The sequence below is a fragment of the Hyperolius riggenbachi genome, chromosome 4 (assembly GCF_040937935.1).
Source record: "Hyperolius riggenbachi isolate aHypRig1 chromosome 4, aHypRig1.pri, whole genome shotgun sequence".
NCBI classification, from domain to species: Eukaryota; Metazoa; Chordata; class Amphibia; order Anura; family Hyperoliidae; genus Hyperolius; species Hyperolius riggenbachi.
Window position 1 is genome coordinate 400,489,636 of NC_090649.1, and position 27,755 is coordinate 400,517,390.

At 41.7% G+C, this 27,755-nt stretch overlaps 1 protein-coding gene across 12 annotated transcripts in view; it reads left to right on the forward strand.

Annotated features, from left to right (window-relative positions):
- SLC8A1 (solute carrier family 8 member A1) overlaps positions 1-27,755 on the forward strand; it is a 776,612-nt gene that overhangs the window by 514,605 nt on the left and 234,252 nt on the right. For all 12 annotated transcript variants that reach the window (XM_068232265.1, XM_068232264.1, XM_068232266.1 and 9 more), the window contains one exon: positions 21,678-21,695. In XM_068232265.1, the coding sequence (XP_068088366.1) occupies positions 21,678-21,695 (18 nt within the window). The remainder of the gene's footprint in view (positions 1-21,677; positions 21,696-27,755) is intronic.

The window sequence follows — 27,755 nt, forward strand, 5'->3', positions numbered from 1 at the left end:
AGCACAAGCCTTCCCATGGACGTGCTATAAATAGTCACATTAGACAGTGTTTTGCCTTTTAGAAATTCCCTGCTGTGGGATTATCAGAATAAAATAGTCCACAAGCAACTTCCCTTTGTTTGCTGTGGTCTAAAAGACATGGGGGGTAGTTCAGTTTCTGGTAGCTGAATTGTGCATCTGAAATTGCTTGGAATTAATCACATGAAGATGGAACATCGGGTTTCTTACAGGTAGCACACACAGGGTCATGTGACTTTGATTAACTGGACATGACTAGAGCCTTACAGTAGTCGTGAGTGATTTATTACAGTTGCATGCTACTGTGTGCCCGGCGCCATAGGCAGGCCAATGTTCCATCTGTTGCTGATCACATGTGATTAATAACATGCAATTTAGTAGCATGATTGCAGGGCTTGGCCTTAGGATATAGCGTTAAGGCTACCAATCCCCACCAGACACAAGCATGAGTCTACTCAGAACTGATATGTTGGTTGTGAGCAGATAATGGCTGGTTGTATCACAGCTACTTATGCCTCTTATGGGCCTAAAAAGTCACATTCCTTTTGCTGAAACCTCCATAGCGGAGCACAGTGAGCCATGGATAAGTGAATCTGGGAACCCAAGTAGGCTCTTGAAGTTTCTAAAAAGTTTGTGAAATTCAGCAATCATCTACACTGAGTTAAATAATCAAATTCAGGTTCTGACCTTTTTTTTAGTTTTTTGGTTAAATAGGCACCAGTGTTTCATGTAGAGCACTAAAAGGACCTAAATGCCCTGTACAAAACTTTATACTGAAAAGAACAGATTTGCCATCTTTTGGAGGATCTGAACTGTAAAAAAAAATAAATCTAGATACTTATGTAGAGGGAAGCCTCTGGATTGTCCAGGGGGTTTCCCGATATTACACCCCTCCGTTCCTGCACTACGACCCTCTGAAAATAATCACCAATATTGTTGAAGTAGGTACTCCCCTCCATGTACGAGTGCGCTGCACTACTCAGACGCAAAGTACGGCCTGCCGGTAGCACGGAGCCGCTTGTGCACAGCTTTTTCCTCCAGGCATGAGCGGCTTTATGCTATTGCGCAGGCAGGAACCCTACTGGCACCAGCGCAGTGCAGCCGTGTTCATACACAGAGGGGAACGTCAGCCGCGAGGAAAAAGAAGGGAGTATCCCCATAGTAGTATTAGTATAAAGGTTCACTTTAAAACAGGCGGTAACTGCACACAATAACTATCCCTTATCTGAAATGCATCATCTATATTTGATCACTTGAGGATGCCATGTAAATCATTTGTTTTTGCCTCTGTGAGTAAATGTATCCAGAGCCAACATTTTCTAGAAACCTATATCCTTAATTATACAGAATAATAAACCCAACATAGGCTGGAGACACGCCAGAGAGGGTTTTTTGGGTCATTTTCTGTTTTAAAAAAAAGGCTCCCATTGACTTGCATTAAAATCACGGTAAAATTGTTGCAAATTTGCTGTGAAAATCGAGATTGTGGCTGTTTTGCCACAATTTTACCATGATTTTAATGCAAGTCAATGGAAGCGGTTTTTGTTTTTTTCAACACATAAAAACCCACAAAACGCTCTCCGGTGTGACAGGGCCCATACTGTACTTGCCTTCTTTAGTGCAAAGTATAGAAGTGAATGAGTTTTGTTGGAGCAACAAAAGGGGCCACCCAGCTAAGTTATGAGGATCCCCAACAACCATTATATAATGAATGAAATCATTCAAATTCATATCTTTTCATTGGTGATGGGCAAATTCCCTAAATGAAAACTGGATTAATAATTAAGATTAAAGGTTATAGGACTGCATTTTCTGACTTAATTACCCAATGATTTTCATGGCTTCACCCACTGTCCTAGGCTGATGCATTATGGGTATCCTATTTTGAAGAAAGAGAAGTGACCTTATGCAGCTACCTTCTGTTTTAAGAATCAAAACTGTACTTTGTCACTGTTCGTCACACATAAAAGCAGTGATCGCATTTTCATTAGAAAGGACAATTGCTTTTGCATGACAGTTTTAGGTAACAGTACAAATTCAGAATGAAAAGACCAATTACACCGTAGAAATCCCAGCCGGCTGTTAAATTGTCAAGATAAAAAGCACCATTTTGCCATGCAATCACATTTACTCTGATTGCAGTGGCTGTCACGTCACAAATACACATACCATTGACAAGTTCACTAATGAGAGTTCTGCATGCGCTTTCTTAATTACTTACCCACACAGACGTCGTGGCAGCTACTTACATTGAAAGGTACTAATTCTATTGCCTCTAATAAAAACATTGTGCATGTAGGTTTGATATTTAAATTTAAAAACATGAATATGCATGTTCCAATTTTTTCAGTGTTAAAGGAATTATAATGCAAATATGGAGTGAGATTTAGGTGAGCTATTCTTAGAAAGCTAGTTTTGTTCACAAAACACATAAATATATATTGACCTAATAGCAAATCTGAACAGAAAGTGGCAGGTTAAAGCACTTAAAGGCTCCTTACATCTCTCTTGTCCACCAAAAAGTAGACAATTTGTATCGTTGTCCAGTCTAAGTGTAGAGGTCAAGTACCCATGGAATTTAGATTCTCTGTTGACATTTAAACCAAACCTGAAGAGTAATATGGAGGCTGATATTTATTTCCATTTAAACAATGCAAATTGCCTGGATGAGTACCCCTCCCACGTCTGTGATGTCCACTCCCATCAATACTGCCTTTCTGAGTGCCTATGGCACACCATTCCTACACCAGCTATACCCCCTCCTGGCCCACAGTTCACATGGACTGGCCACTGCTTCAGTTCACAGGCCAAGTACCTGTCAGGTGCGAATGGAGGTGGACTTTATAGTCGAACCCTTAGCTTAGGGAGCTGATCCGAGCGTTTTGACGGTTCGCTCCTAGTTTGCAATTAGAAAGGTAACATGAAAGTCTATTTGACTTTCATGTTAACTTTCACATTAGATGAAGCATTCCAGAGCGTTACGCTACAACGCATCTAGGAGCTTCGTAACGTCCAGCCATGGCGTTTTCCCGTCGGGTAAATTAGAACTACCACCGCTAATCAGTGTTCCACCGCAACTTCCCCACGTCACGCTGTAGGCCATAAACGCATGCAGGAAATCAGCTCCTGCACTTGTTGGGTTATGTGAAAGGACACTGAGTCAATCAGCTGAGCCAAATAAATAAAAGTAGCCTGCATTGGTGAGGTGAAATGTTGGTTTATTAAATTTAGAAAGCTCCAAAAAGGCCCAAGAAAACAATATCAATCTTATAGGGCTACTTACTATTTCCCATGCTGCTACACCTGCAAACAATAAAAAGCTTTGCTTTAATTTTACCTCAGCTTTTTTACTCAGCCTGAAGTGAATATCGAACTCCAGCAAAATATGTTTTATGTTTGGACAGAGCTGGAACAGGTTGGAGCCTCTGTTTCCATTGCTGTCTGTGTCACAGAGTTCCCCCAGATCACTGTTGTGAGGTGAACTTCCTGTTTTCCCACTCTGGAGTGCATTCTCTCTTTGTTCTCCTTCATACTAGGGTAGTGCTGCTGGTGCCCTATTGTATTTCCTATAAGAATATATCATGGCTCTACAACACAGAAGGGAAACAGGAAGTTCACCAATACCCAACTCTTGGATTCGAAGATAAATTTTCCCATCAGGGACACAGACAACAAAAGAACCTTAACAAATAAATTGTAAAAAAAAATAATCAGTTTTACTCACCTGGGGCTTCTACCAGCCCCCTGCAGCCATCCCGTGCCCTCGCAGTCACTTGCGGATTCTCCTGTCCCCCGCTGCAAGCTAGTTTTGTTTTCAGCTGACAGGCTCACTGCGCAGGCCTGGCCACGTGTCTCCTTCGCGTTCCTGTCCGCGGGTGCAGGACGCTATTGAGGACAGGAATGCAAAGAAGACTACACATGGCCAGGCCTGTCGGTGAAATGAAACTAGCTGGCAGTGGGGGACAAGAGGATCTGTAAGTGACTGCGAGGACACGGGATGGCTGCAGGGGGCTGGTAGAAGCACCAGGTGAGTAAAACTGATTTTTTTTTTTTACAAGGCTTAAGTATCCCTTTAAAGGCCCACTATCATGAAAAACTGTGACATTTAAAATACATATAAAATGTACATTTGTCCTAAAGTAAAACGTACTATAAAATACGTTTTCTGATTTCGCTGTCATTTACAGTAGGTAGTACAAATCTGACAAATCTGAGATTGGACTAGTCCATCTCCTGTTGGAGATTCTTATTTCCTTAAAGCAGTTTTCTCACTTGTCAAAACCACATGCGTTTCCTGCATGTGAATTCAAATTCATGACTTCAAACCAATGTAAGTAAATGGTATCCTTCACAAATATAAATGTGAATTTCCTATGCTTTCCAGTGTTTTCTCATTGACAATCATTAGGTACTGTTGAAAACTGCACTACTAATTTAACGGTTGGACTGACTAAATGCTTTTCAGTGAGTTCTTTTGAAAACAAAGAACACCTTAAAGGACTCACCAGGCAAAAAAAGAAATGTAGTTTTACTTACCTGTATTTTTTCACCTCGTGGGTCCTTTATTCTCTAAATCAGGGATCTCAAACTCAATTTACCTGGGGGGCCGCAGGAGGCAAAGTCAGGATGAGGCTGGGCCGCATAAGGAATTTCACAATCGCGGCGCATCGCCGCCTCTGCCGCCCCTCTCACTGTTCCTTCACAGAGAGGGGCGGAGAGAGGCGGCGATCCGTGCGGTGATTGACGTGAGGAGGGGCAGAGCTGAAGCTGAAAGTTCTGCCCCTTCCAGGAAATGCCGGCGGATTGCCCCCTGGGCGATTTGGGGGCTCTGCAGCCATCGTTTAGCGGTGGATTACTTGGGACCACTGAAGCAAACTATAAGGAAGCTTTTGCCGGAGAGGGCCACAAAATATTGTATCGAGGGCCTCAAATGGCCCGCGGGCCGCGAGTTTGAGACCCCTGCTCTAAATGAACCCGTCACGCCAATTGCCGTGAGCATGGTGGCTCCCCCAGGACCGCTTAATGCCGATTGGCGTCAGGTCCTGGGGGGCGTGTTTTGCAGGAGATCGCACGCATCTCCGCTTGAATGACGGAACTCCACTCCATCAGTCTCCCATTCGGCAATCGCCGCTAGGAGCAGATGGTGAAGCCGCTGTACAGCGCTGCGATCTATGTCAGCGCTGTACTGGGGCAGCCGTGCGACACGGCTGTCCCCCTGGGAGGCAGAGAAGCGATCCGCTGTCATAGGCTAAAGCCTATGACAGCTGATCTCTGTTATTGACTAACTGGAGGGTGGGTAAAGAAAATAATTAAACAAATAGCTACATTTATTCAAAAAATAAACAAATAAATAATACAAACAAACACTGCACCACCATTTAGAGCCTACTAACAGAAAGCTCTATTGGTGGGCTTCTGTTGGTGGGCAGAAAAGGGGGGGATCATTTGTGTGCTGAGTTGTATGGTCTTGCAGCGGGCCCTTAAAGGTGCAGTGGCCTAAATTGCAAAACATATCTTAGTCACTAGGGGAATGTAAGCCTATGGTCCTCAAGTGGTTAAGCATTCTTCATGAGGAGATGGACTAGTCCAAAACCAGTCAGATTTGTACTACCTTTTTATAAAAGACAGTGACATAGTAAAATTAAAAAAAAAAACGTTCTACATAGTGCATTTTATTCTAGGATATCTTACATGTATGTATTTAAAATTTTACACGACAGCTGAACTCCAACCATACAATAAATCAAATGGCCACATGATTATTATTATACTTTGTATTTATGAAGCTCCTACATCAGGGGTCTCAAACTCAATTTACCTGGGGGCCGCAGGAGGCAAAGTCAGGATGAGGCGGGGCCGCATAAGGAATTTCACAATCGTGGCGCATCGCCGCCTCTGCCCGCCCCTCTCACTCTTCCTTCACAGAGAGAGGCGGGGAAAGGCAGCGATCCGTGCGGCAATTAACGTCAGGAGGGGCAGAGCTAATGCTGAAAGCTCTGCCCCTTCCAGGAAATGCTGGCAGATTGCCCCCCGGGTGATTTAGGGGCTCTGTAGCCCTCGTTTAGCGGTGGGGATGCGGCGGATTACTTGAAAGCTTTTGCCAGCGAGGGTCACAAAATATTGTATCGAGGGCCGCAAATGACCCGCGGGCCGCGAGGTTGAGTCCCCTGCCCTACATAGTGTGTAATGCTGTACCTCACATAGGTCACATTCAGTATTTCCGGCATACCTAGACGAAGCATTTCTATATCATAAATGACTTCTGTATCCTAAAAACATTTCATTTTAAAAAGCTTGTAATGATCTGCTTTAACCCTCCTGGCGGTTTGCTAAAAATCCGCCAGGGAGCAGCAAATGCGTTTTAAAAAAAAAAAAAATTCTATTTCATGTAGCGAGACAAAGTCTCGCTACATGATAGCCGCTCCGGCGATAGGAGATCAGGAGATCCCGTTCAAAGAACGGGACCTCCTGGAGGGCTTCCCCCGTCGCCATGGCGATGGGGCGGGATGACGTCATCGACGTCGTGACGTCAAGGGGGACTCCGATCCACCCCACAGCGCTGCCTGGCACTGATTGGCCAGGCAGCGCACGGGGTCTGGGGGGGGGGTGGCTGCGGTGCGGTGGATCGGCGGGTAGCGGCGGCAAAGTGCTAGCTGCGTGCAGCAAAAAAAAAAAATTATGCAAATCGGCCCAGCGGGGCCTGAGCGGTGCCTCCCGGCGGCATAGCCCGTGCTCAGCACGGGCTTACCGCCAGGGAGGTTAACTAGAATTCCTGTGTAGGGTGACAACTTGATTTTCTGTCTGTGTATGATTTAAAGGACCACTATTGCAAAAAAAAAAAATTGTAAAATTAAATATACCGTATATACTCGCATACAAGCCGAATTTTTGACCACCAAAAAGGGGGCCAAAAGTTGGGGGTCGGCTTGTATGCGAGTCGTGGGAGGTGGGCCCCCCCCCCCCCCGCCCGCTCCCTCCCTCCGCGGCCACCGCTGCTATTACCTGCTTTAGGCAGCGGCCGCTTCCTAATCTGGGTTCCCCTCTTCATCATGCGTACCGTAAGTGTATCACAGCAGCGCGCCCGGCGCTGCTGCTGTGACGATGCAGGGGGCAGGAAAGAGCGGTTCCCCTGGTAACGGCGATATACATCGCCATTACAGGAAGCTGCGCTCTTTCCTGCCCCCTGCATCGTTACAGCAGCAGCGCTGGGCGCGCTGCTGTGATGCAGTTACGATATGCATGATGAAGAGGGGAACTCGGATTAGGAAGCGGCCGCTGCCTAAAGCAGGTAATAGCAGCGGCGGCCATGGGGGGAGGAGGAGGAGGGGGGCGCTATACTGGGCACTATACTAGCTATACTGGGCACTATACTGGCTATACTGGGCACTTTACTAGCTATACTGGGCACTTTACTGGCTATACTGGGCACTGTACTGGGCACTATACTGGCTATACTGGGCACTATACTGGCTATACTGGGCACTATACTGGGCACTATACTGGCTATACTGGGCACTATACTGGCTATACTGGGCACTATACTAGCTATACTGGGCACTATACTGACTATACGTGGCACTATACTAGCTATACTGAGCACTTTACTAGCTATACTGAGGCACTACCTACCCATACTGGGCACTATACTAGCTATACTGGGACACACTGGGGGGATCACGCGCCTGCACCAATCCAGCATTTCCTACCCCCGGCTTATATGGGGGTCAATCATTTTCCCCTGGTTTTTCAGGTAAACGTTGGGGGGGTCGGCTTATATGCGGGTCGGCTTATATGCGAGTACATATGGTACATATATATATATATATATATATATATATATATATATATATATATATATATAATGTACATTTGTTTCGGTGTAAAATGCACTATGAATTACTGTTTTTTATGTCACTGTCACTTATAGTAAGTAGTAAAAATCTGACAGATCTAGGGAAATCTCAGTATTTCAATTATTGTTTCCAAAAAAAAAAACCTCCAAAAACTCCAAAGACGCCAGCCTGCTTCACTACTCATTTGCACACTGTCTTGGCAGTTAAACTGAGCAACTGTTGTTACGTGCTTTTGAAAATTTGAAAATTAAGGAAACACTGAGAATCCTACATGAGAAGATGGATTAGTCCAAAACCTGTCAGATTTTACTACCCACTGCAAGTGTTTTGGAACACATGTACATCTTATATGTATGAATTTAAAATTATAGAATTTTTCGCAATAGTGGTTCTTTAATCATGCAGTTCAAAACTGCACAGTACATTTTTAAAGGGACTCCGAGCAGTGCCTGTGGGTATGCCTTTAAGCATACCCACAGCTAATTAATTATATCCTCACACCTACCAGCATGATGTTTGTAATTATATCCCCCTGGGTTCCTTGTATTTTATTGCATTGTGCTGAATGGAGCTGTCGACACTTGGGAAAGTGTCGTCCTGTGTAATACAATGCTGAATAAGGAATCCAATATGGTGGCCGCAATTTCGATCATGAAAATAGCGAAAACTAAAAGGTGTAGGGTGGCGGGTTATATATCAATGGAAAGAGGAGAAAGATAGCTTCAAAATGGTATGCATCTTTCCATAGTTACTGCACTGCTCGGAGTCCTTTTAATGAGGACCTCATAGTCCAGGAGAGCCCACGTACCATGCTCACACCATTCGTAGTGCACATTTCCCAGGCAATGTGGTGTTTGCTCTAAAACAGCTCCCTTTCCTTATGTTGTGCCTTAATGCCCAGTCCAACCACTCCCCCTTTCTAAAAGGATATTAAATGAACTCGAGTCTGAGACATGCAGTTGTGTTGTATTCTCTGTAGTCAAAACTTTGAGAAAGCTACAATTAAATGGCCTCCTCCGACCCACAATATATTAGCAAAAAATGAAAAATTGCTAAACTATATTGCAAGAGTCACTATTTCCAAAGAAAAAACGTAAAAAAAAATAAATACTTAGAATTCTTTATTTAAAAGGGCACTGATTAAATTCTGCCATTGAGCTGTTTGTAACCAGTTTGTAAACTACTTGGAATACACTGCGATTTATGACTCTAATTTCAGTAGAGGAACAGTGTGAAGAGGGCACCCTCTACAGGTCATGTGTAGTAAAGTTATTACTTTGCAACTTCCCCCTAGTTCCTTCTCCACATTCAGCATTATTGGAATGCTACAAATGGCAATGCTTTCCTCTCTCATCGAAAACATTGCAGGTAGCAGGAATTTATTTGATATTTTTGAGTACACCTGTGATTTCTATGCTCAGTATACAGTGTATATATATATATATATATATATATATATATATATATATATATATATATATATATATATATAGTTCATAGCTAAAAAAAAATTTTAATAAATGAGTGCCCTTACGCTAGTTTAACTGACAACCAAAAGCCATTCTTTCCGCTCTGTCCACAACAAGTAAGCTGATTTGGCTGAAGTTAATGAGATTCACTATTGGAAATGGTGGGTAAGCCAATAGAATCTGATAACAGGGATACTTAAAGGAATACTGTAGGGGGGGGTCAGGGGAAAATGAGTTGAACTTACCCGGGGCTTCTAATGGTGTACCCACGCAGCACTGATGCTGCGTCCGACCTCCGGTTCACTTCTAGAATTTCAGACTTTAAAGTCTGAAAACCACTGCGCCTGCGTTGCCGTGTCCTCGCTCCCACTGACGTCATCAGGAGTGTATAGCACAAGCTCAGTATGGTCTGTGCCTGCACAGTACACTCCTGGTGACATCAGCGGGAGCGAGGACACGCAACGCAGGTGCAGTGGTTTCCAGACTTTAAAGTCTGAAATTCCAGAAGTGAACCGGAGGTGGGAACCAGTGCATCGGTCAGTGGCTGTGCGGGCACAGGATGTCTGCGGGGGACCATTAGAAGGCCCGGGTTCATCTCATTTTCTCCCGACCCCCTACAGTATTTCTTTAAGCATATCAGTTTCAGCAGCCAGCAAGTGCTCAACCTTCCCATCTTGACCTGCCTAAAAGACCCTCATTGGGTTCATAGCCTCTTTACAAACACCACCTAAAAATGTCAAAAACTGCAGCATAAAATAAACACTTCAGCATAAAAAGTGAATAATCCATGTTAAGCAAACTATTCCAACCTGTACACCTGTTCTTAGACTGTCTCAGATGTACAATAATATATGAGGATATTAGCTTTGTTTCACCCAGTCATTACTTCTGTTAATTTTGTCCAATATGCATGTCAAATGCCGCTATAGAAAATATGATAATGAAAGGAGCTTCCGCCTTGACTTTTACCCCTCTAAAAGGGAGAAATTAGTCCATTACCATACAGTGCATAAAATACGTAATACTGTAGATTCTCGGGTAAGATACAAAAGCGTCATAATTAGTGAACATGCATATTAATTAGAGCAGTGATTTTACCAATAGGGTGCCAGGAGGTAACTTGGCGGCTATGTGATACAGCACATCAGGTTGCTCATTTGCATTGTAACCCTAAGATAATTTAATTAGGTTTATGTTGCTATATGGGATGGGTCAGGGCTCCAATATTTCTTATTAGAGCCTTTTCTTGTTATTATAGAAATATCCTTATGTAGTATATTGTATTTAGCTAGTCGTCATTCCCTTTTATGGTAGTAAATAACAATGGTTGCAAATTAAAATACAATGGAAGACTTAAGCTTTATATATAAATATACATTTGCAGATCACGACATTATACTGAAGAAAAGGGCCATAATAATTACACACCATTAAACAAAGACTTAGGTTCTGCTTGACCAAACCTTAATTAGAAAATTATTTGATGATTAGTTATTTTAATTAAGTTAAACAACTAGAAATAAAAAGCATGAAAAGCAACACTGCTATCTAGTGGCCACATAATAGTACTACACTCTTAAAAACAAAACTTTTAGGTTTAATTTCATTACAGAGTTTGAAAAAAAGAAACAAAGACAATTGAGAACAGCCTAAATTTATATATTGAACGACTCTTTTATTTTCAATTTCTATTAGCAAAATGTATTATAGTTCAAGTACAAAAGCAAATGTTTTTCAGAACTATTGACGATGGTTTAAAGCTGAATTCTAGGAGAGCTGATGATTGTGTTAAAGCACTACCTCGTCTCCTGTATAATAAAGTAAAACAGCTTTTTTTTTCCTTTGAAAGACTGCCATAACATTATTTTGGGGTCATGTGATTTCCACTGGACTCTTCACTATTGTCTGTTGAAACACTGTAGGTAGTGCCAACAGCAGTGCATTATGGGAGGGTGTGTGGCTTAGACTGCAAGAAAGTCAGACATTGACTGGTAGTCCTGGGTGAAAAGTAATTTAAGAAATTAGATGTTTAATACATATATAAGCAGCTGATTTGACTTTACTATAGAAGGGATTAAAGTAGCATTTGAGCAATCTATGCGGTTCCTGGAATTCAGCTTGAAAAGCACCCATCACCTACACTCCCATAAAGCAGCCATTTTGTGGAATGAATTGTTGTGCAGAGTGATACAGTAATTTCTCTGAATGAACCATGTCTGTGGCCTGGACCAATCTGCATGTGAATATGGCTGCCTCAGTGATGTCACTGGTTTTCAGAGAGCTGATTGGATGCATTCTTGCAACAACATGATTAAACCACCAAATGGCAGCTGATAGTTGATATGAGCGTAGCAGCTCTTTGCTGATCTTTCTGTGGTCATTTTCTCCATTATCGCTTCTCATCTGTGTTTCTCATCCTGTGTCTGTCTCCTATGTGTTCTCTTTGCAGCCCTGTTGTTGAATGAGCTTGGTAAGCATTCCATTTCCTTTGATTTCCACCTTTACAGTTTCCCTGTCTGCTCTATAGTTGTGCTTTTACCTTATGTGTACTTCTCATTGCTTTGAAGTTTCGTTTTCTGATTTACCCAGCAGTAGTAAAGATGTTTCATCACCACATTTTGCAATAAGATAAATGTATTTAATGATGATGTAGAGATGTGTACTGTATTTACACTGTGCTAGCTAACCTGTTTCTGCATAAGATAGCAACCATGGTAATCATTCTAAGCAGAATTGATTGGAGTGAGCTGTTGGATTTTGGCAGCTAATATAGATAGTTGTAAATATTTGTTTCACAAATCCACTGAAATCATCTGACCAGTTTTTTGTCATCTGTGATGAATAATCCAACATTATGTCTAATCACACACCAGCCTTCCTAGCCAATATGGTCCACAAGGACTGCTGAGAGTCCAACACTGGGCTTGTACAATTCTCTGCTTTACTGTGAGATTCTCACTTATTTCAGGCAGTTAATTGGTGCAAAGTCCTTCTTTGGACTATGCAATTTACTTTTCACCCACATTTTCTCCTAGGAGATAATGTATTCATCTTCTATTTAAAATAACTTTCCAGCACTTTTCAACAGAAAACATACCGGAAAAAAAAGTGAAAAGGTACTACCAAAATTATTTTGAGCAATTTTTTGCTTCTTGGTGGGTTAAAAGGCATTTTATTGACAAGTTTAGGGGGAACAAAATGAATTGTGTATGGGCCCTGTTCCTGATTCAATTCACTTTTTCTCCTGAGTTATCTTCTTGTTGATATTGCAAACCTTGTCAATAAATTGCCTTTGAAGCTACCAGCAAGCAAGAAAATACTCAGAATCATTTTGATAGTGCTTTTTCACCTGCTTGAAAGTTATTTTTAAACAGAAGCTGACAACTTATCTCCACATAGGAATAGGGAGAAAGGGGGAATTGGATAAGGGCTATTAATGTGGAGACTTGGTGGAGATGTAGGGGAGAAGCCTCTTGTCATTGAGGAGGCAGGAATATTGTTCATATTTAGTTAGGTGGGATATCTGTTATGATATGATATGGGAAGCATTTGATGATGAATTTAAGTATTCTGATTGGGTGGAGGAGAAGGGAGGGGTTTGGTTTTTGTTTGAATTTGTTTTATTTTTTGTTTTTGATAAAAGTTCTTGGAACTATTCTATTTTTAAAAAGAATAAGGGTCCAAATGCAATTCACTTTTTTTCCTAGGAGATAATTTTTCATTTCGATTTAAAATGACTTTTCAGCACTTTGCAATGGAAAAAAGTACCAGAAAGTAGGTGAAAAAGCACTATCAAAATAATTATGATAATCTATTTTCCTTGGAGAGAACTACGGAGAAAAGGTTAATTGCATATGGGCCATTGTCTGTTATTTTACAGTTTAAATAATGATATATATGGATAATTATGTATGTTTTCTCTGAATTGAACATTTAAAGTGTAACTCCACTGCTGCTAACATAGAAGAAAGAATGTAAAATGATCATTTTGGAAGGTTGTTTAGATTTCCAGACAAAGCAATATAAAATGATTGTTTCGACCAAGGTAAATGTAAAGTGTGTACATAGTTTAAAGGACCACTATGATGAAAAGCAGTAAGATTTAAAATGATTTAGGAAGTACATTTGTCCCAGACTTATATGAACTGTAAATTTATTTTCGTTGTTACTTACAGAAGGTTTGTTAATCTTACAACCACTTACTGAAAGGTTATGGGCTAATCCATCACCTCATGAGAGAGTGTTAAGGTTTCAACTGCCAGGATAGCGTCCGTTCAGGTAGGAAGTTCTTTGGCGGGGTGATGTTGAAACAATAATGAGAATCTGGATAATCCCCCACAAAGAGGTGGACTAGTCAAAAGCCTTTTGGTAAGAGGCTGAGAGTCATCAGATTAAAGTACCTTCTGTAAAGGTGCCCATACACTCGTCAGATTGGCAGCAGATAGATAAGAAATGCATCTGATGATCTATCTGATGCGTTTTTAGAACATTTTTTACCAGGATAGAATTCCAATAGATTTCAGTTTGAAATCTATTAAAATTCGATCTGATGGCATTTTTTTGCCATCAGATTTCCATTAAGGCCAATGCAAACTGATAAGCAATGAAGCGATCTCATCAGATCGAAATTTTCCACCCTGCCAGTTCAATAGAAATCCATCGAAATCGATTGAAATCGGCCATCGATCGGTCGATTGGCCAACCGATTTGCGATCGATCGGGATCAATCGGTCGGCCAGAAAATCGGCTGAGTGTATGGGCCCCTTAAGTGTTAGCTAAAAAGGAAATAAGTCATTTTACTCTGGGACATCTTGTTTATTACATTTTAAGTGGTTTTGTCATAGTGGTCCTAAGTTTTATATTCACCACATTTGAAATATTCAGAAATGGCGTTTTTCCTCTTAAATTATCTCATCTTACTTTTCACCTTACTTTGTGCGCATTTAAATTTTACTCCTTGGTAATGAATCTAGCCCAAGGAGAGATAAATAGTGAGTTAAAGGATACCTGAACTGAGAGTGATATGGAGGCTTTTTTATTTCTTTTCAAACAATGCATATTACCTGGCTGTCCTGCTGAATATGTGCCTGTAATAGTTTTAGCCATAGACCCTGAAAACGCATGCAGATTAGAGCATTTGACTAGATTTTCTGCATGCTTGTTTCAGATGTGTGATTTAGACACTACTGATGCATGAAAGATCAGCAGGACAGTCAGGAAACTGGTATTGTTTAAAAGGAAATAGAGCCTCCTCCATATCTCTTTCACTTCAGGTATCCTCTCATAGATAAGCTGAGATGATTCCTGAGATAAGTTTTGTGACTCAGTCACAATGAGTTTTTCAGAAAGACAGTGGAAGATGAAAAGCAATGATGATACATGCAAAAACGGCACCGGGAAATGTAGGCGCAGGGAAAAGCCAAAAAACGGCTCACCCTACTCCTGCAAAACTCAGAGTTATTTACTATTTCCCCTCCAGGCCACCATGGAATCAGGGCTGTGTGGCTCTATCTTTTGACAGCGCCTAAATTACTGTGTGAGCGCCACTATAGCCATAATTCACATAACGGCCTATGGCGGCACATAATGCGCCCACATTACCAGCGCCGTTTGTGCCTCGAGGTGAAAATACTTCGGAAATTAGATGCAGAGATCTTGCTCTGTCCACAGCATACAAGAAGTGAGTGGATTTTTCAGCCTGCCAGCACTGCCGTTCTGTTGCTGAGACAGATGCTTTTGGGTTCTTCCCCAGGCCAGTCATGATAAACCGAACTGGATGTGTCGGCCTTGCTAAAAGATAATGGCAGCCTGTAAAGTCATTTTGGAGTCACACGGACCTCATAAAGCCACAGTAAATACAGTGCAACCCATCCTGCTCCATCATTAAGAATGCCATCAGTGTACACCCAAGGGTTCTGCAGATAATAACAATGCCATTTACATCACATCATATGGAGCTGCAAAAATGCATTGTGGCACGAGTGCTTACAGGAACTATATTACGTGACACAGCAGGACTGGGAAATAGCCAAAGTAAAGACAAAGAGAACTAATGGGATGAGTTGTGTTTCTGAGGCTATCCCGCTGCACTGATCAACAACCCTTCCATTGGCAGACATGTAGCCTTTTCCACCTTCTCAAGAAACAAACTGTAACAATATATTGAAATGAAAAAGAACTAAAGAGAACTGATAGTACAATCACATGGAAAATATCTGCGTATGCCATATGGGTGTGTAGCAGTCTAATGATAAATACAGTTTAATGCACAGACAGCATGCTGAGTGCTTCAGAATAAAGCAACAGATGGTTGGTGAGTGTGACACAGCATAGATAAAGTCATTATCTGTGCCGGTATAGGATGTGCAGCAAAGTATACAATAAATAAAGATTACAAGTCACACTGATTAGCAGATTTTTATTTATATGGTTACCCTTGTATAAAGCAGAAAAAAAATAATTAAATTTAGAATTAGAGCCTCTCTACACTGCATAATTGAGAAGGCAATTATTATCTAGTGCGTCACACTGATAGTCACTATAAGGAAACACTAATGGTTAATCAAAGTAGAATATGTTTGTCCAGATCCATCTCAGGCATGTTTCACCGCTGTTTTTAGAAGAATGATCTGTTCTACATAGTTACATAGACATAGTTACACAGTTGTTTGGGTTGAAACAAGACATACGTCTATCGAGTTCAGCCAGAGAACAAAGTACACCAGCCTGCTCCCTCATACAGTATATCCCTGTTGATCCAGAGGAAGGCGAAAAACCCTTACAAGGCATGGTCCAATTAGCTCCAAAAGGGAAAAAATACCTTCCCAACTCCAGGTGGCAATCAGATAAAATCCCTGGATCAACACCACTGGGCATTACTTAGTAATTATAGCCATGTATGTCTTTCATCGTAAGGAAAGCGTCTAAGCCCCCTTTAAATGCAGATATAGAATTTGCATAACTACTCCCCCCCCCCCCCCAAAAAAAAAGCGCAACCACACCTGATCTGGAGGAATTGCCTGAAGGAAGGAGGGGCTTATCCCCATAGTAAGTTCTATGCCACACACCTCATGCAAGAGTTAAACATACACATGAGACTAAGCATTCTGTGCACCCATTAGTCCATCCTTGGCCTAAGTCATGAAAAATGAAAGCTCCAGTTCAGGCATAACTTCTTTATATATATGCTTTTTATACAACTTTATTTAAAATAATTATGCATATGTTTTATATTAAAGTGCAGTTTTTGCAAACTAAAATACCTGCTGCACAAATTCATAGATTCTCGTGACTTTTTGTGCAATCTCTAACTGCCTGCTCACACTCCTCCAGTCATTATGAAGCTATGCATCCCTACTGGAGGCTGACAGGCATGACAGACTGTGGGCGTGGCTATTTCAGCTCGACTGAATGTGAGCAGACAGCTATAGGTCAATTACTTGGTGCAGCAGGTATTTTCCTTGTTTATGTTGCAAAAAACTACACATTTTCCCCTAAACTATTGGTGCATAATTAAGTTAAAATAATGTTCTGTTAAATGTGTATAAAAACATTGAACATGGTATGACTTTCTATTGTAAACACTGCTGTTAGAGGCAGAAATAACCTTTTAGTGTCTGCACCACTGCAGCATCAGATGCTATGTGGAAACATAGGGGCTTCCCTTGAGTTTTCTTACCTTCATTATTTCTTGCAGACAGCACATGTACCAGTGTTTTGCAATGTATGTAGCGGGCATTGTACAAATAGCACAGCTTGCTTTATACGGGTAACATGCACATTGCTTGTATAAGTGTTATACAAGCAATACGCGCATTATATACTTAACCTGAGTTGCACTATTTGAGCACCGTCCATAAATGACTTTGTGTAAATGCTGGTAAAATGTGCGCTCTCTGTGAGAAATAAGTAAGGTGTGATAATTCTGTATTTACACGGTTACTGAATCTATCCCAAGGAGAGATAACTCATAAGTGAAGCCAGATGATAGATAAATCATACGTTACAGGATAGCTGTACCCACCTACAAAAAAAAGTTACACACAGCAAAGTCCCGATTATCCAGAACTCAGGCAACTGGCATGCCTGTAGGATAACCGAGACTTACCAAGTCTCCAGCAATGTCTTGCAGCCTTCCTCTTGCTCCGAGTTGGCTCCTAGCAGCTTTCGGCATGCATGGCTATCGGCATGCCGTGTGACCCCAAGCGAGTCAGGTGGCCCACCGGCTTACATCCACAAGGGAAGCCTGAAAGCAACTATCAATCCGCTATGAGCAAGCGGAATGCTGCAAGACATCACTGGAGGCTCTGTGAGTATTTGGGGGGGGGGGGGGGGTTTGCTTGTTAGGCTGGTTGCTCAAGCAACCGGCAAGCACATGTATCCAGCATCACAGGCGATCTCAGCTGGTGGACTCTGCTGTACTCACCTAAGAGGGAAGGCCCTGGCTCCTATAGAGCCTTTCCGCGGTCCACTTTCGGTCTCCTCACTCCACTGTTCCTCATTCAATCTCCCATCAGCTGCATCTTCCGGTCTCTTCAGAAGGTTTCGGAAGTACTCACGTCTCTGAATACTTCTGAAGATGAGGAGCTACGTACTCTGCACATGCGAGTGTGGGCAAGGATACATTCAATATGTAGCTATATATGAGAATAGGAATTTTTTTTCGATGCTGAAACCTTTAAATTACCTTAAAAGTGTGTGTCCTGAATAATTTAGTGAATAATATAGTGCATTCTACTATATGCCACTACAGGGCCTCTTTAAGTCAAATAAGGAGAGATAAAGCATTGGTTAAAGGATACACGAAGTGACATGATGAGATAGACATGTGTATGTACAGTACCAAGCACACTAATAACTATGCTGTGTTCCTTTTTTTCTTTCTCTGCCTGAAAGAGCTAAATATCAGGTATGTAAGTGGCTGACTCAGTCCAGGCAGGAAATGACTACAGTGTGACCCTCACTGATAAGAAATTCCAACTATAAAACACTTTCCTAGCAGAAAATGACTTCTGAGAGCAAGAAAGAGGTAAAAAGGGGAATTTCTTATCAGTGAGGGTCACACTGTAGTCACTTCCTGTCTGAGTTAGGACTGAGTCAACCACTTACATACCTGATATTTAACTCTTTCAGGCAGAGAAAGAAAAAAAGGAACACAGCATAGTTATTTGTGTGCAAGGCACTGTACAAACACATGTGTATCTCATCATGTCACATGTCACTTCAGGTATCCTTTAAGACAGATTATGGGTCGGATGCATGTACCACCGGTAATATTGCCTTGCTCAGGCAGCGCACAGTAATATTACCCGTATTAACGACAGCAGCATACCACATGTGCAAATAGTGTGAGGCTTGGTACACAAATAACTATGGCAATGTGAGTTACATTACTTGGTTTACACGTGTCATAGCAGCACCAGAGTTACACACGTTCCTGCACACAGCAATATTAACAGCAGTTCGTACAGCAGGCCCCTGGAGAGATAAATCGTGAGTTAAGTCAGATAGAGAAAGATTAAACATTAGTTAATAAGTGTTAGTTAATTAGGAAGATGAGATGATTCATGAAATAAGTTTTGTGAATCAGCCCGATAGGCTCAGCAGATGAGTTCATTCTCAGTATTCCCAGGAAGCGGTATGACCAGCCATGAAGAAGGCAAGTCCTGCCGCTCTCTCCAGAAAGGTGTGAGGACGCAATCCGCTAACAGAGCACAGCAGAGATGAGATAATGTGCACAAAAGTGCTGTTCCTTCACTCAAAAAATGTATTTAATATGTTAATTTTACCAACCTGGAACTTTTTCTTTATTAAGTTGTTCAGATGTATTATTTTTCCAATTTTCAGTCCTTGCCTTTTGTATATTTTATACATGGCCGCTGTCACACAAGCAATATAATGAGAGAAATAAATGGCTGCTGCCAGTCACTTATATTCCCAGCAATGTTCTGCAGTACATGCCTTCATAGGGAGAGGGTAAGTAATTCAGCTTAAAAGCACTTTTAATAGACCGATTTGTAGCTGGCTATCTCTTTCTATAGGAGGGCATTTGCAGCAGAAAGCCGGTGGGATTACGTGTTTTGTAGCAGCAATTTATCTCTAGCGTTCCATCGCTCTTGTGACATTGGCCTAAGTGACAAGCAAGGTGGAAACGGCTGTGCCTGACTGATAAAACTTCACTTTGCGGTGAATCTGTGCCGTACTTCATATAAAGAGTTCTTTTGGACGGCACAGCTCTGAGAAGGAGCAATCTCCAAACAATGAAGTGGGATGACGCAGTGTAGCTGGCACCACAGGGTAGATCCAGTAGGAAGATGAGGGTCAGCCTACTGCTCACATGCAAGTTAATGTGCACCTTATTCTCCATACACTCGGATGATTGTTCCAGTTTCACACAGAATCCCTTTCTTATACTGTACCTTATACTGTTGCTGACTTATACTTCTATATATATACTCTAAGCATTCTGTGTGCAGAGGCATAACTAGAGGATAGCAGTCCCTGCAGGGGGGCTCAGAGCCTATTTTACTCCCTCTGATGAATAGGTCCATCCTTCAGATCAGGTGTTTTTGTGGCTACACTTATGGGTTTAAAAATTATGATGGCCACACTTGTTTTATGACCTTTGTAAGAAGGGCCCAAGACTGTGAGGGTCACAAGGGGTTTGGCAACTGAACATATGATAATAATCTACACTTTTTCCTACGGTAAAAGTTGCATGACAACATTTTAGCAGTTTCGGTGAGAGTAAAGAGAGCTGAGCTCCTGGCCTTTCTTGTTGGTGAGTGAAACCATGTATTACATTACAGTATCACTATGGAGTACTTAAAAGGGGAGTGGCTTCCCCTTCTTCTGGGTATATCTGTGGAACAAAATCTTATTTTCTCATGCAGTTTTCATTAGAAGTAACTTCTGAATATCCCTTTTGCCATCATATGCTTAGATTATATTATAGTTTATATTTCTTGCTATTAACCTACTGTTACTTCAAGCTCAGGAGCACTCAGGCATGGTGTAGCAATAGGGGATGCAGAGGTTGCAACTGCACCAGGGCCCCTGGACTAGAGGGGCCCACTATGGCCCTCCTTCATCCATCTTATTAGCTTTGCATTGGTACTATGCTGGTAATGAACACCTCTATATGTGCATTGAACAGTAGAAATCATTAACAAACTGTTTCCTTACTCTAAATACACCTCTCTGACACTGCAGCTCTCCTTGGTAAGTTTTGAGGCTCCATATCAATAGAGTTCTTGGGGCCCCATGTAAAACTTGCACTGGGGCCACAAGCTACTTACTTTCGCCACTGATAAAGTAGGAATAATGCGTGACTTTTGTAAATACAAGATTTTGATCATTCTAGAGTGAATACAAATTCTGATTATCTGATTGGTAGTTAGGGTACTGCAGATACTGTGAGTTACATAGGTAATATTATTCTCATATTGAAATATGGTTACACTAGTACAGTGGTCCTCAAACTATGGCCCGCGGGCCGAATGCGGCCCCCCGAGACTTTTTCACTGGCCCCCCCAAACACAAAATGTATAACTTAGATGTGGCCCACTGCACCTTTAAATGTTGATGCCCTGCATATAGAATAGCAGTGCTGGCACCACCCATCCACATACTGTAGAAGCCAGTGAGCAGTCATTCGCTGGCTTCCAATCCAATTCTGCAGCAGGTGACACTGCTGTGATGTCACCTGGGTATGCTTCACTGTCTGGTGCACAAAGACGTTCTTTGGGCACTGCATGACAGAATGGCTGCTGCTGGGACGTCTCCTCCGGGCATGATTGGAGGGGAATCAATACCTAGATTCAATGTTATGTTTTTCAACATCATTTTATATATGATTCGGCCCCCCAGCAGTCTGAAGTAGGTTGACCCCGGCCCTTGACCAAAAAAGTTTGAGGACCCCTGCACTAGTAGACCCAAGCTCATTTTAAAATGAGGTCTAGGTCTTTCATTTAACAGTGCGCATGCACGCACACCCGCCGGCTCACTGGCCCCGTCCTGTCTCAACGACTATCTGGGTCCGTGCTGCGCACATGCACAGTAGCAAGAAGCACGGGCCCAGCTACACAGAGACCGGCACACGCAGGGACACAGGGATTTTATTATAGAGGATAGAACTTCGTTTTTTTCTGTATGCCTGAAAATAAATAGCTGATATTGACTGCAGCGAACGGAGGAATAATGAATAAAGTGAGTTCTTCCTAGCTAGAGTTGTTATAGAAAAGATAAAATTGCCTTCTGTAAGTTCTCATTAAGCAAGACATAACCTTATCTCACTAATTGTTTTTTTCTTTCTTTCTATCTCTGTCTTTGACTTTAGGTGACTTCACAATTACGGGTAAGTGCTTATCCTATATTCTTCTATTGAACATTATATATGCCCAGTTGGGTTTTATAGTTCTCTGCATTTCATGTTAGTGCTTCATTAATATTCTTATCTCTTTTAAAGGAAAAAAGTTATTTGGTAAGAGGTGATCTCTGAAAAGTGTGAGATTATTTTAACATCACTTGAATTAAATCTACAAACACGTTTTAGTTATGTGTGGTGTGCAACACAGATTAGCTCTCCCCCACTTGTATAGTCTTTTATTGACAGGTTTGTGATGAAAATTGTGCATGTTGTATTAATTTTTGTTGTGCGGTTTATCACACTAGCTTGTTAGTGTTTTATTTTTAGTTTGTGTTCTGTTCAGGGGTTGGTTCCCACCATAAGTGATGCAGTGCTGTAAAACCTAGGCCACTACCAGCAAGTCATATAGCTTGTAAATAATGTATGCACTACCTTACTGTCGGGATTACTGGTAAAACTGGCAACTTTACTGTAGATTAGTGAATAATCCCATACAGTATAATGTCACCCACTTAAAAAAGTAAAAAACTAGCTCCAACTTTCTTCTTTTCTAAGCCTTTTATTTGAATGTGAGGGGTACGCTGTTCAGGTATACTCTTAAAGTAAACCTGAGACAATCACAGCAAAATGATGTATATTTACCTGTGGCTTTCTCTAGCCCCCTGTAGTCTGTTGGCTCCCTCTGTATCCGTCCTATCCATCCCGTCCTGCCGCTGTGTAGTCTGCTATCACAGTCTGGCTGCCAAGAGCGTTCTGTGCAAGCGCATATACAGTTTTAATGATCTGCACAGGGGCAGAGCGTGATCGAGGGTGTGCGTGGCTGGGTCCATGCATGCACAGTAGGAGATCAAGTGGACAGTGAGGGAGCTAATGGACCACAGTTGGGCTGGAGGAAGAAGCCCCAGGGAAGTATAAATTCTAATGCTGTGATTGTCTCAGCTCCACTGTAATGACAATGCTTCATGTCTTTATTTGGATATGTAGTTTTTATTAAAGAAAAACACACACCACTATTCTCAAAAATATGCCCTCCAAGCAGGCAATTAAAAAAAACTTACTGGATAGAACTGCTGCATCCCTTACATCCACTGCTGCCTTTCACAGTTCTCCAACCGTAAAAAAACAACAAACCAAACCCAATTTCTCTGAGATCCTCTAAAATCTCTTGGGCACTGTCTGAGGTCACACAACAGCTGCTTTCCATCTGCTTATTAAAGAATACACTTAATTCTGTAAGTAGACAAGACAAGACAAATAACACTTATATCGCGCTTTTCTCCTGGCGGACTCAAAGCGCCAGAGCAGCAGCCACTAGGGCGCGCTCTGTAGGCAGTTGCAGTGTTAGGGAGACTTGCCAAAGGTCTCCTACTGAATAGGTGCTGGCTTTCTGAACAGGCAGAGCCGAGATTCGAACCCTGCTCTGCTATGTCAGAGGCGGAGACCTTAACCATTACACCATCCAGCCACGATGGCTGCTTAATATAAAAGCTATAAACAAACCTGTAGACACTTATAATACATGGACCTAGCATTTGTCTGATGTTTTGAGTATTTCAGAGTGTTTATTCAAACCCCCCAGCCCCCCCGCAGGAAGTACCTACTTTTTGTACTAGAAAGTTTCCAGCAACACCTTGTAAACAGTTGGAAGCAGTAATTGTAAGATGACTCCCGATCAGCAGCATTAGGGAAGGCTTTGGGGTTTGGTAACATAAAGCAGAACACACTAGTACATCTAATACACAGGAGCTGTTATTTACACTCATCTTAAATCCACATTTTTCCCCAAAACTTTCCATTTTAGAGGGTCACAGGATCTTAGCTTTCTATGGTAACTAATTCACATTTGTGCTATTAATACATAAAAGCTCATCAGTTTAAGAGCACTAAAGGTGACGTGGCTGGACCCTTCTCTAAACATTCTATTAGAAGCAAATTTATTTACACGATCATAATGAAGGGAAAAGATTTAGGCAAAGTTTCTTATTTAACTGAAGGAAATATTTGAATGTCATATAAGGAAGTTGCGGTGTAAGTTCACCCCGTGCTAATCACCAGGGCACACGTAAACGGGCTGACATATTAGTCAGTGCATACTGCAGAGGACTGGGTACATGTGTTCACCTAGCCATAAATGGTCCAGCCTGCTCTAGTAAGACATCTGCTGAGATCCACAGGCTTCTCCAGTGGGGTCATCATAAGACTACGTTTACAGTGGTGCATTGCAGCATAACGGCCACACTGTAACACGACGTTCTGCACTGCAGTGCACCACCTATGCAGTGTTCACAGTGCGTCAGGTGCGGTCTGAGGGCATGCGCACTGCATACAGTTACTGCAAAACGTGCATGTTAAAGAGGACCTAAACTCTTCCACAGGAGAGAAGGATAACACAGAGTAACCCACCCTGTGTGTATTTAGAGATAACAGGCTGTCTAATTCTAGCTTATATGGAAGTAATGAGTCACTGTAATTTGAACTGTGCCGTTCAGACAGGCTATATGTAAACACTGGGGACTAACCATTTCTGTCTTCCCATGAAACCAGGAAGTAACCACTCTGCAGAATCTCAGTAGCAGCTCTGTGGGACATAACAAATAATTTTTTTTCTGTAAAGGTTATTATGCTGTTGTTAATCTTTTAGAGCAGAGAGGAAATCCTGGGTCTAGGTCTACTTTAACAGTGACGGTGAAGCATACTTTTCATTGACTATATGCTTCACTGTATGTGACACAGATAAAGTACGGCGCAACTTTCCCATTGCCTTGCGTTCCTGCTGTTACAGGGAATATTGCGCCCTCTGTGAATATAGCCTAAGGAGCTTACAACTATACAATTATTGTCACCCTTAAAGTGGAATATAACCCTGCATTTCATCTTTGCTCTAAAACATTATTTACAGCATATTATATGCAACCAGCATTTTTTTTTTACTAGACCAGCATTCAAAGGGTTACACACAGAGCTTAAAAATGGAGTGCAGTGATTTGCAGACACATCCAAACTTTAGATAATGTTATCTTGAGTTTACTTAAATGTATCAAGTGAGGAAAGTGGCACATTCTCTGACTGTGCACGAGCTGCTGAAGACAGAGAGACACTGAAAGCATGTCTGCCTGCAAAACAGCAACAAATAAAACCAGTTATTAATAAAATGCAAAGTCAGCTCACAAAGCAAAAAACTGTACTTTTGGAAACCTATAACTTCTAAATGAATAATAATACTTATGCACAAATGCAAATATGATAACCATATGGCATATAAAAAGTAGGTAAACATGTTGTCATTGAATATTATGTCAGGGTTTTAAACCACTTTAATGATTGTGCGTACATCTTTAGAGTGACCATTCAGGGCACCAATATAGACATGCTCCTCCGCTGTAACATAGCAGCATGTAAAGTTCAGTGTACTGGTTTCTTAGTGCCTTAAGAAGAAAAGGTACAGCGAGGTTAATGTCAAGGTAGGCAAGTCCCTAAATTGCTATAATAATTAGTGACTTAGATTAGCAAAGAAGCAGTAATGAATTAAAGATAGAGATTGGATTCTCCCCATTGAACCAAATGGAAAGGTTAACACAAAGCTGAAATGCTCTACATTACCACTACGGTTTCAGAGATTCACAAATGCAGTAATAGGTTTTTCTTTTCTAATTGTAAATACAATTTAAAAAAAAGTGGAGTAAGCTTTTATTACTAGTGTGGCAAAGCCGAGACCTGTCTGCATTTAAACCAGGCTTACCTTAATTAAACATTGGAGAATAACTCCTTAGAGTGCAGCACTAAAGAGCTTTCCGCAGTATTTATGGAGTGAAAGTAACAGAGGAACCATCCTTTTTAATTAAATCCTTTTCCCTTTTAAACTAAAGATATAATTGAAAGTGTGCAAATCAAGAAATAGATTTGCTTAAGGCAAATGTTATATGCATGTAGGCTTAGTGTATCCTCTTTGAATCATTTACATTCATTAATATACATGAGTCAATGACTGATCTAATGCTAAACTACTTAAACTAGTCATACTCAGATAGATTATTACGCTAACCCATTTGTATGAACAGTTATGCATGGCACTTCCAGCGTTTGGGCTTCACATACTCTGTAAGTTCCTGCTTCACAGGCCTGTGGCACTTAGGTATTGGAAGATGTAATGTGAGAAGACAATGGAAGCCACCATCTTTATTTAACTTTTTAAATACTTCAGTTTCCTGGTTGGCAGGTTCATGTTTTAATTTTAATAGTGTCTGAATCAGGCCTGGAACATGTATTCAGCCAGTGTAGTCAGATCTGAATCTGGTTGCTTGTTGCATACCTCAAAGCTTGTGGAAAAGAAAAAAAGAACACAGGGACACTGGGAGCCCAATCTAGTGTTATAGTCTGGCAAATGGGTGAAGTAAATTCAAATGATCAGTATACTCACAAGTGTGGGTTGCCAAAGGAAACAACCACTCATAAAGCTTGTGGGGAAGTACCGTCCTCACTCGGCCTTGTAATCAGACATGGAGTCGTGGCTCCAAAAAAGTTTCCCCCTACTAGTACCTTGAAGGGTGAGTACCCTATCTAGGGTCATTGTGGTATAACTGTATAGTAGCAGGAGGTTTCCAAAAAATGAGAATATATTTTAAGGTAGTAGTTATGTACAGTATAGTGATAAACTAGTCCTACCTCAAAGAAGGAGATTCACAAGAGTACAACAAAACTTAGCTTTATTCTGCACTTAGGGCAACACGTTTCCCAGCGTAAGCTGCTTCGTCAGGTCAGTTATCACGCCTTCTCTGGAAACCTATATGCACCTTTCAGTTATACTGTTGTATTGCTTCTGAAATCGTTGTATATCTAATCTGGGTTAGTGATTCAGAGTATTAAAGCCAAGTGATTCGACTAATAACCAGGCAAGTAGCATTTAACAAGTAAAGATGGCACCTTCCATATTTCTCCCACTCAGTGATTTCTTTCCTCAGAGTGCATATTCTAACCCCTCCTCCCCCCCAAAAAGTATACAAATTTAGATTGACTTAGGAAAAGCTAGCGTGTTAGATGTTAATGCTGCCTTTGTCCTTAAAGCAAACCTGTGATTTAAAAAAATTAAATACTTACCTTATCCTCCAGAGGCTCCCTCTGCCTCGCCGATCCACAGTGCCTTCTACATGAAGCTCAATGCTCTGCCCCAGCATAATAGTATGGGCCTGCTCGGGCTTCGGCAGAAAAAGCCAAGCATGATCGGGTCTGTGCTACTGTGCAGGTGACTTGCGCTTGTGCAGTAGTAAGTATGCGATCAGGCTAAACTTTTTCACCAAAACCTGAGCAGGTCCGTGCTACTGCGCATTTGCAGCTGAGATAGTGCTGGAAAGTCCTGATGGAGGAGAATGGGGGATACCTATGGAGGATCCAGAGGCTTCCCTCCCCAAGATGAGTACTCATTTGGGGTACTTTCTTATCACAGGATTCCTTTAAGTCATGAACTGAAGATAACGCTTTTTAGAGAGGAACTGCAAATGGCAATAGAGTATTTTAGAAAAGACCTTAGTGACACTCAAAAGAAAAACACTGAAAAAGTCTTATGATGTAGTATGGCAGACACAATAGGAGCAATCAAATCAGATAAAGTATTTACAATGTAAAGGTGGCCATACACTGGTCGGTTTGCCATCAGATTCGACCAACAGATAGATCCCTCTCTGATCGAATCTGATCAGAGAGGGATCGTATGGCCACCTTTACTGCAAACAGATTGTGAATTGATTTCAGCCTGAAACCGATCACAATCTGTGGAGCTGCCGCTGCTGCCGCCCCCCCCCCCCCCTGCATACATTACCTGTTCCGGCCGGTGCGAGTCCCCGCTGACACCACTGTCTTCTTCTCCGCTCCGGGCTCCAGACCATTCCTGCAGCTACTGAACTTCCTGTCCAGGGGAAGTTTAAACAGTAGAGGGCGCTCTACTGTTTAAACTTCCTGCCAGTACAGGAAGTTCTGTGTAGCTGCAGGAACCGTCTGGAGCGGAGTGGAGAAGGTGACAGCGGGGACTCGCGCCGGCCGAAACAGGTAATGTAT